Source organism: Esox lucius, chromosome 22 (genome assembly GCF_011004845.1).
Source record: "Esox lucius isolate fEsoLuc1 chromosome 22, fEsoLuc1.pri, whole genome shotgun sequence".
In the NCBI taxonomy this organism is placed as follows: domain Eukaryota; kingdom Metazoa; phylum Chordata; class Actinopteri; order Esociformes; family Esocidae; genus Esox; species Esox lucius.
In genome coordinates this window covers 8114444-8125022 of record NC_047590.1, presented here as the reverse complement: position 1 = coordinate 8125022, position 10579 = coordinate 8114444, and the positions used below count along the sequence as shown (strand labels likewise).

Below are 10579 nucleotides of genomic sequence, written 5' to 3'. Positions count from 1 at the left end.
TACCCCTGTTGATTTGCTTCCCAAGCCAAAAAAGCAGTATACTTACAGGATATTTTTTTTGAACCATTTATATTGTATTTTAGCAAACTAAAAATGTAAGAACTATCTAAATAGTAGTAGGCACACTTCAGTGGGTTAAAATGGACCCACATACTTCACTAATAATACATTATTGGAAATTGAATTGTAGGTCATTTGAAACGTGCTCTGAATTTATTCCAAATCTACAAGACGTTCAAACATTTGTAGCTGAAACTTAATGTAACAGCAGACACTTTGGTATTGGCGTTGTATCTGTTACGTGATTTTCACTGGTTATTACATTAAAATCGGCTAACCATTCAATGCCAAAGAGGACCCTCTGAGAGCCAACCAATAGGAGGGAAGGACAGAGAAGAATTAGGGGAGGAGCTTGTTGATAATTGTTCACTCAGGATCAGCTGTCCCTGCCTGCCGGTATCACTTGTCCACACCGGCATGCCGAGCTGACACAGGCTGACAGACGGGGGCCAACGACGGGGCCAGCTCCCCGGGGGATTCTCCCTGTCTCTGGAGCTCCAGATCAGCCTCGACCACAGGACCCAGGTGAGATGCTCCACCAGCAGGTAAGGCGTCAACTAACCTCTCTCCACCTTGACCTCCAGCAGTCCCTTTTTACCCCACGCCTGAGAGCGTTGTATCTGGCGTAAATAAGAAGGATTAATTGAATTAATATATTTTTTTATATTTCATTAATTAGATTACATTTTAGCTCATTTGTTTTTTAATTGAATTTATTTATTTTTGCGAACCCAGTTATAAATTGTTGTCTGACCAGGCACTCAGAAGATGTTGAAGATATTGAATCAGTGGCAAGGATAGTTTGTAACACAGTGTGTACATAGAGTATATATATATATGTATAATAAAAATAATATAATTAAGAGATCATTGCACCTTATACTTTCCTTTACAAAAAGGTTGAAAAGGAAAGTTTTGAGTGAGGAACAGAAGCGTTCAATTTACAGTGTTCTCTTCATTTTTAACCTTCTGTTCTCCACTGGAGAGGAAAGAAAAAGGTGCAGTGGTCTCTTAATTTTTTCTGGAGCTGTATATATATATGTAATCAATGTATGCACCATCACAGACACTGTCACTGTATATACGGAAAAAAATTAAGAGACCACTGCAAAAAAGGAAAGAAAAAAACGCAAGTAGGACAGCTTATTGGACAGTATATTGTCCAACTGCCCCCCAAACTATAATAAATATTAACCAGTTTTTATATCTGTCCTACACAGTCTTCAGGAATCTACCTAGTTTATAATTGTGTATAACAGGTGTTATTATTAGAAAAGTACTTGCTGTTAGACTTATATTTGGTAACAGGTGAAATGATAGATGATACAAAACATTCTGCAAATAGTACCACATAGATAGCAGACGTTATGCCTGACATTTTTTGTTGTGTGTTATTTAACACAAAATAACACAGATTTACAATAGGGATTCAACTTAAATAAAGTAGAATTTACTCTTGTCTTGTTGCTCTGCAAAATTAAAAGTTTTAAAATAATATGCTATTTATTGTTTATTGAAATGGTTAGGGTTAGGTGCATACATTGGTTATGAAGTTCTTCTAATATCCTATCACAAGGAATAAACCATTAAAATGTGGTTGACTGGACAGAAGTTAAAGGTTGGGATTATTATTTTTATCCATAGTTTAAAAACCAACATGAATGCCATTGTTTTGACAAATAAAAGAAATGCCATTCCCAACCACATCAGAGATTAAAAAATATTTGTCTGATGCCCTCTGAAATCCACCTCCCAAAACAAGAAGACGAGTACAAAGCCATAGAATAGACCTACTTAGCAAAAACATGACACAGCGAATTGCAGAGAAGCAGAGTCTGTGTTTTGAATCAGCCCGTTAGCTGAATGGAGGATGAAGTAAGGATGATTACGGTTGGACAAAGAGGCTGCTGATCCTGGGTTTTCAAAGGTCTGTGCTCAACAGTACTGAGGTCAATTCTGTTTACATTCAGTCAGTTCAAAAATTTAATTTAACAAGCTATACATCACAGATGCTAAGTGTTGACTCCAAAACTGCACCTGCAGTGAAGGAGTGATACTTAAGATGGATGTGCTTCTGACAAGTCTGCTGTGGTTTCTATATGAATTCTATGTATTGTTATAACAGCACTGTGAACTACTTGTAATGAAACCATTCCTTTGCTTTTTCTGATCCTTTATTAGACATTCTACAGTGAACCTTTTTGCTGGACAGCAGATGGAAAAAGTTTGAAACAACCCTAAATGTCTTCCACGGGAAGTGGCCTGCGTGAGTTTATTCTTGAGAGTTAATGTTGCATACCACAAGAATTGTCTTGCATTGGCTGTATGATTATTTACGAAGAAATTATGGAGTTTTTAAAACAATAATGCGTATGAATGTATAATGGGTTTTTCATTAAGTGAGATTAATGCCCGGTAGACATAGATGAATCCCAGATCTTTACTTGACCACACAAACACACATGCACACTGACGAGGAGGGCACAAACAGATCTTAGACCAGGCTACTTTTGATTGGTGCTGAGAGTTTTTAGGGGCCAGGTGCACCTTTGACCCATGATCTCCACTGCGATCAGGTATCCAGGGGGACGACAACCTCCAGTCCATGATCGTTGGCACGGTGATGCGAAAGATCAAATCTCGCACCTGGAAGAAGCAGCGCTACTTTAGGCTGCAGGAGGACTGCATGACCATCTGGTACAAGTCCAAGAAGACAGGAAACACCCACTCCACATGTGAGTAGCGAGAGAGTGTCACGTTTCCTCCTTGGTGGGCAATAATACTTCTTCTGCTCCATGTTTTGACAGCATGACCGATCAGACCTGAGTGATGGTTTTGAATTGCTCCATACAGTACTTGTGTTGGTGGCATTCTGCATCTTCTCTCTCCTGCTCCTCAGTCTCTGTGAGCGACGTGGAGGCTGTGCGCGAGGGCCATCAGTCAGAGGTCCTGCTGAGCATCGCGGACGAGTTTCCCCCAGATCGCTGCTTCACGCTGGTGTTCCGTGGTCGCCGGGGCAACCTGGACCTGGTGGCGGACTCAGCAGACGAGGCACAGTCCTGGATCAAGGGCATGAGAAAACTCATAGAAAACCTTGAAAACATGGGAGACAGTGAGAAGCTAGACCAGTATCCTTCCCAACGGCCTTGGTCGTAATTCCCAACGGTCTTCATCTACTTTTCTTTTTTTTTACTTTCTCTCCTCACTCTCGTGTCTACTACAAGATAAAACTATTTCCCTCTGCTCTCGTCACCATGGATGTCTTATATACACCGGTTGGGCATAAAGGGAAAACTGTCAAATGCTGACGCCTTCATGCTGTCTACTGTAAAGATGTATGCCAGGGTTTTGTGCCAAGTGTTTACAGTGGTCTTCTGGTTGGATGTGACATTGTTTCCCTTAAACAACGAGCCCAGGTGGATCGGGGACTGGTTTAAAAAGGCTGATAAGAACAACGATGGCAGGATGAACTTCCAGGAGGTCCGAGTCCTTCTAAAGATGATGAACGTGGAGATGAACGAACACCACGCTCATCGACTCTTCATGGCAAGTGTCCCGGGAAGATTCATAATATTGATTCCGATACACTGTTGTTAAGGCCTGACATTGTAGCAACCTTGGTAAGGCCACACGTTATCACACACTACCGCCCCTTTACGTGGGAGATCACTATTTGGAGCAGAGGGCAATGCGACCAGCTGCGGAGCTGGAAGGTTGCCGGTCGAGAACCTGCCCTGAAAATATTAAAAATGTTGTCCACAGATGGCTGACAAGTCTCAGACGGGGAGTCTGGAGGACGATGAGTTTGTCCTGTTCTACAAGATGCTGACCCAGAGGGAGGATGTCCTCAGGGTGTTCCAGGAATACTCTGGCGATGGGCAGAAGCTCTCGCTGAGCGACCTGGAGGAGTTTCTACGAGAAGAACAGCTAGAAGATGTGGACGTGGTCCAGCAGCTGGCCATGGAGCTCATTGAGCGCTACGAACCTTCTGACACAGGTACAACTCACCTCTTATCCTGTTGAGCCTTGTGGCTAAAGCTGACAGATCACTCGGTACTAATAATTACCAATCAAACATTTATACTTGCATTTGAATGAATATCGCGGTATGTGCACGGAAAGGCTAAATACAAGTATATAGTTTAAACTGACAGCACGGTTCACTTTCTGGTCTTTGCAATTTGCAGCCAAGACGCTGAAGGCCATGTCTATCGATGGTTTCCTGATCTACCTGATGTCTCCCGTGGGCTCCGTCTTCCGACCGAGACAGCAGAACCTGTACCAGGACATGAATCAGCCCCTCTGCCACTACTTCATCTCCTCCTCACATAACACTTATCTGATGGAGGACCAGCTCAGAGGACCCAGCAGTGTTGAGGGGTACATCCGGTAGGTGGAGAGGGTCAGGGTTAGGATCAGAGGATCAGTTGGGATTGTTGACAAATGTAGGTCCTTTGTGTGGAAGAAAAGTTTCTCAGTCTTGAGCTGAATTATAACGCGAGATTTGGAAGACAGAATCGGCGATTGACCGCCGTCCATTAAAACGCAGCGACCCGGCTGCACAAAACAAACGCCCGTGTGTTTCTTGCAACATCCAGGGCCTTGAAGAGAGGCTGCCGCTGTGTGGAGGTGGACTGTTGGGACGGTACTAACGGGGAACCGATCGTCTACCACGGACACACGTTCACTTCCAAGATCCTCTTCAAAGACGTCGTGAGCACCCTGGGAAAATACGCCTTCAAGGTATTTATTTATTCACGCAGCGAATCTGCAGCTTAATACTTTCATGGCTATTCTCCACCGTTTCAGGACATAGTCATGGCAGAACACAGGGGTGTTTGTGTCCACTCAGATCCGTTCAGTGTGAAAAAAAATTAACATCCACTAACCAGTATAGTGCACAACCGCTCAGCGGCATTCTCGTTCAGTATCACCGCGCTCCCCGCACCTCACCTCATTATATGTGTATGAGTCAGGAGGGAGATCATTCCGTCGTGTGATCTGAAAGCCACAGCACCATCAGAAAGCTGAGCCCTCGCTAACTAGACCAGCATGTGACCTGTAGAGTGAAATACCTGTGTCCTTTTCCGTGCCAAAACGGTCCTCCCCGTGGGGCAAGCATCACCTCATATGACAGGCTGTGTCCTAAATCCCCGGTGACCCCTTTCGGGTTAGCGTACCACATAAAATCCTGCTTGGCCCGAGTCTTTCAAGCCCCGGCGACCCTGCTGTTGGGAACGGCTGTCTTGAAGTGACACCCTGGTTAGAAACCACTCACTATATTGGGATAGGGTGCTATTTGTCTGCAACTGGACAGTGGCCAGGGCCAGGCTCCACGCGACCCCTTACCTGTCTACCCCCAACCAGAGAACCTGCATGTGAATTGATGGCTGTGGCAGGCGTAGCTCTCCTCACCCAGATGAAGCTACAGTCCTGTGTTGAATTATTCACTTGGCCCTTTCCTCTCGTCCTTAGGTATCAGAGTACCCAGTGATCCTGTCCATGGAGAACCACTGCAGCGTTGAGCAGCAGCGAGTCATGGCCCATCACCTCAACACCATCCTCGGGGACAAGCTGCTGAAAAGCACCCTGGACAGAAAGATACCCATTAGCTTTCCTTCTCCCGAGGTGAGGCTGTTAGCTAGTAGCCAGCACCGGGGGCCAGGCTACTGGCTCTGATCCGACTCGCAGAGTCATGGCTGCTAGGTTAACTTAATATGTTGGTGGCTATATTTGTTCCAGTGAATTTCGATTCCTGGATTCTGCCTTTCTCTGACGGGTGGATCAACGGTTACTGGGGTTCCATGTCCCGAAGGGCCGAGTCCGTTCTAGCAATTGTGTTTTCTATGCGTTCGTATTGCTGTCGGTGCAGTTTTCCATCAGGCGGGCTAATCCTCCAGTGGGTTGACCTGTAGATTCACCTTCACTTCCCACTACCTGCCTGACTGCTTGGCTGTCAGTGCCTCCGGGGCCATATCATATTTCCTGTAGCGTGGAACACTGGCGCTGTGAATTATTAAAAAGCCATAATATTGTTCCTTCTGTCCATCCCTTGGCAGGCGAGGAAATATGATGGATCGTTCTCTCAACTCTCTCTTTCTAAACTGCACTGGGTCGGTTTATTACTCGGCCTGTCTGTGCTCAGTGATTGTACACATATCTATACATTGTAAATTGTTAGTACGCAGTAGAGACTGAGAGAGTGTTCCAGCCAGGAGGGGATCTGAAATCATGCTAAAAATCTATTCCCTGGTGACAAAACCGCTTTGACTGATGGTTCTGACCAACAGGAGCTGAAGGGAAAGATTCTTCTGAAGGGGAAAAAGATTGGCGGTCTGGAGGACAGTCTGAGCGGGTTAATGGAGCCTGAAGACACCCTCACTGGCGAGGTGAGCGACGAGGACGAAGCAGCGGAAATCGATGAGGACAACCTCCATAGCAACAGCCTCCGGCGCCGGGCCAAGGTAGGCTCCCAGTGGACGTACATGGACTGGTCCCCTGTAAGAGCGGTCCAAATGTTCACTTCCTCCTGCGCTCTGCCTGTGCGGTGTCCGTCGTTGTCTCACCGAGCTCGGAGCTTGCCTTCTAAACTGAGCCTGGCAAGTAGGCCAATGTCTGTTTCCTTGTCAGTCTTTCTGAACTCTGCCTCTCACTGTTATATCCACATTGCATAAGGTGTCGGTCACTCCCACCTCACTTGTCCCTTTTATTCATGGCGGCAAAAGGGTGTCATCTTAATCAGAATCTGCTGTGGTGTCAACTCCTGGGAATTGATATGGGCCATTATTTTGGGCCATTAGACTAGGGTTTTTTATGAAATGAAAAAATACACAGGGCTGAAAGGACTGGGGCGTGTCTCCTAATGGTGCCATGTTGAACACCAGAGTGATGGACTCAGGGACGGAGGTAGGTGGGTTGGATGACATCAGTCCTGGGGGTTCCTGACAGGACCCATTTCACATGAAAGATGAGATAGTTTGAGGACAGGGTGCAAAGTTGCGGGAAGAGATAAAGACGTCCTCTAAAGAGATACTTGATCCTTCCAACGCTTTTAATGGCCACTGGCAATCGCAGGGATCACCTTTATTTCTTTATAGGATAACCTTTTTAAAATATGATAATAGCGGAAAGCCAGTAAGCTGCGGGAACAATGCAAAGACCGGTGTAAGTTACTCTGATGGTGCGTGTCCTGCCCTGAAGACAGACTGCAGCTCAGAGTCTGCTTGTGTGGCTCCGGATCGGCTTTCACACACAGAAGAAGCCCAGGTGTACACTGCTGCTTGGACCTCTGGCTGCACTGTTTATTCGTCTGGCCTGGTGCCTGTCTGCATGCCTCCGAACATAACAGTCATTGAAGCCTGCCTGTAGATCTGCTGGGGTCGGCTGCTAAGTGGAGTGTCACTTATTTCCATGTTGGGGTTTGCCTGCGTCCACCCGTTTTCACCGATGGCTAGCTATACGCCGCACTCCTTATTGTTTGCCAGTGCTGCCTCGCTCGCGGACCATTATGCTACACAATCCCTCTAGTGTCTAGTATTTGTCCCAACCTAATATAGATGTAGTTAAGTTGAATGTGGTTTAGTATATGAAACACCCCAATAACGAGTGTACCAATTCCACTTTCTTTCACTTCCTCAGAAATCGAAGCAACGTTTATCCAAGGAGCTGTCGGATTGTGTGGTCTACTGCAAGAGTGTCCACTTCAGCAGTTTCAAGCATTCCCGCATGCATTCCAAGTTCTACGAGATCTCCTCTTTCACAGAGTCCAAGGCCCGTAAGCTCCTAAGAGAGGCAGGTGGGTCCTGACTCACTACACTGAATGAAGATGGCATCAGCTCCCTTCAGCCACTCGAATGCCCTGCTAATCTCAACGGGTCTCTTATCAGCTAACAGCTATGCTGTACGACTGCCAAAGATACTTGCCCTGAACCTGTACACATTTAGATCCCCTCAGACTATTGCAATTCATATCCCTTCATGTCATATGCTTGCCACTGCGTTGTATGCCAGTGTGTGGTGACGATAAGTCGATTTTGTGTATTCTGTCCGTATATGTAGTTTAACGCAAGTAGCGACTCTAGACCAAATAAAACTGGCTGTGTAAATGTGCTTAGCAAAGAAAGGGACTTCCCTCAGGACAGAGATGGTTGATGAGTTACTAAAAGAAAATGTTGTCTCACTAGATCTAGTGAGTCCTAACATTCACTCAGAGGCAAGGGCGGACAAGAAAACAAGCGATGCGTGTTTGTCCGTCTGTCTGCCGTTCTTCAAGTTCATTGGATGTGTTGCTGAATGCTTTTCTCTTCCAGGAGCGGAATTTGTGCTTCACAATGCCAGACAGCTGACCAGGGTTTACCCAAGTGGCCTCAGAACAGACTCCTCCAACTTCAACCCTCAGGAGATGTGGAACACAGGGACGCAAATAGGCAAGGGGCATTTTAGCTTGTTTTTGGGCGGGACACAGGGGTTAAAGAAAATTCTAATTTCCAAACACAACTTTGTGATATAAACTAAGATAATACCTCTTTTACTTTGACTGTTGATGACTGGGAATAATCTGTATTTTACATGCCAGAAATTCTTTCAAACACCTAAACAGTGTTTACCGATAACACTGTTTTTCCTCTCTTTACTTAGTTGCATTAAACTTTCAGACAGCAGGGCTCGAGATGGACCTCAACGATGGACTGTTCAGTCAAAATGGTGGATGTGGCTATGTCCTCAAACCTGAATACATGAGGAGGTTAGATAAAAGGTTCGATCCTGAGGTACCCCAGAACCGGGATGGCTACCAACCACTCAGTTTCTGCATTCAGGTACTAATAACAAACGGAGCCCTACCGAACACATTCCCGAGCCTAAACACGAAGACAACATTAAGCAAGTGGAAAGGTAAGTCAGTCGTCAAACCGTGAGCTCTGTCGTCGTGTGTGTTTTCAAGGTGATCAGTGCACAGCAGCTCCCAAAGGTGAATATCAAGGAGAGCTCTGTTGTGGACCCGTTTGTGCGTGTGGAGATCCATGGAGTTCCTCTAGACCAGGCCAAGCAAGAGACCAGATACATAGACAACAATGGTACCACGCACACCCATTGAATACCAATTACATGAATGGTCACAGTGTGACTTTTAATAGCATTTCTGTTGCACAAACTGCAGTGTTTGCTCATGCGTTCATGGGTTGTGTTTGCTCAGGCTTTAACCCTGTGTGGTATGACACCCTGCGGTTCACCATCCACGCTCCTGAACTGGCCCTGGTTCGCTTCGTCGTGGAGGACTATGATAAGGCGTCGAGGAATGATTTTGTGGGACAGTACACCTTGCCTTTCTCATGTATTCAGCAAGGTAAGGCTAGACCACATGTTTAAGCATTTAGTGAAAAATAAATGAGTAGGCCTTTACAATAATGTGTAAGAACGTGGGATTAGTGAACTAGTACGGCTGACCTACCCTCACTTTCAGGATACCGGCACATCCACCTCTTATCTAGGGACGGAACCAGTATCCATCCGGCTTCCTTGTTTGTACACCTCAGAGTCACTAAGCTTGTGTGAGCTGGAGATCTGAGATTCCCGCTGGAATCGCAGCCACTTGCAAGGACTGTAGACCTGGATGGGCACGGCTAAACAAACCGTCAGTCACAGTGACAGGATGAAGAAAGAGTATGTTTTGACATTCAAGAGCTAGATATGAAAATAATTAAATTGTTACTTCCATTAAGTACTTCCTAAACAGATCATGTAATGTATTTTATCTACTAAGCCAAACTATTAGGTATTTATCTACTTATATAATATATGATTATGCATTATGTGGTTTTCACTTGTGACCTGGTATTCTTTATATATATAGTGTGTATTTCCAATCAGATGTACTACTTAAGAACTAGATATGAAAGGATGCTGCTTTTCAAACTCTTATTCCTTAAATGCTGGTCAAGTATGTGAGCGGACCAGAGATTACAATGTGTTTTGTTGCAAATACATGTAGCAGAGAAATGTGCCACCAAGACTAATGATTTCTACATCATTTCTGTAAGTTTCCTTAGCACAGTATTTACCATGAACCTGGCACCTAATGCAAGTAAAAAAATAACGAGGCTGTTCGTTGGAGTTCCAATTAGCCTGATGTAGATCAGTTTAGTTTTTTAGGATCCCCACAAAATAGTACACACACAACGACTATAGAGTGCATTCTGCATATCGACAAGCCTTGGGAAAGATTTGCTGTCAGATAGGTCATGAGGCAAATGACAGCTTCTGTTTCTATTCTCTCTATTTCTCTCTCTTTGTTGTTACTCAATCTGTCATTCTCTGACTGTGATGAATTTCCATTTCATTCATTTCCATTAATAATATTGAACAAATATTTTTAGTATTAAGAACCCTTCCAGGGAACTCAAGGCCTTGACTTGTGTCATCTATATTGGATCATTTTATGTAAGATGTAAATATTTGCTGCTGGTGTAATAGTTTTATATATTATACTCACACTGTGTGTGTTCATTATGTATTTCATGTG

General features: G+C 44.8%; 1 protein-coding gene across 1 annotated transcript; it reads left to right on the top strand.

The window, feature by feature from the left end:
* The first annotated feature begins 255 nt into the window (after positions 1 to 255).
* On the top strand, positions 256 to 10578 carry plcd4a (phospholipase C, delta 4a). The gene is made up of 16 exons (XM_010891022.3): positions 256 to 605; positions 2242 to 2326; positions 2637 to 2795; positions 2960 to 3188; positions 3477 to 3606; positions 3823 to 4057; positions 4248 to 4449; positions 4659 to 4803; positions 5536 to 5688; positions 6351 to 6524; positions 7699 to 7855; positions 8370 to 8486; positions 8698 to 8876; positions 9002 to 9134; positions 9254 to 9403; positions 9521 to 10578. The coding sequence occupies exons 2-16, from the start codon at positions 2302 to 2304 to the stop codon at positions 9610 to 9612; spliced, it is 2280 nt and encodes a 759-aa protein (XP_010889324.1). The 5' UTR covers positions 256 to 605; positions 2242 to 2301; the 3' UTR covers positions 9613 to 10578.
* The last annotated feature ends 1 nt before the right edge of the window (position 10579 follows it).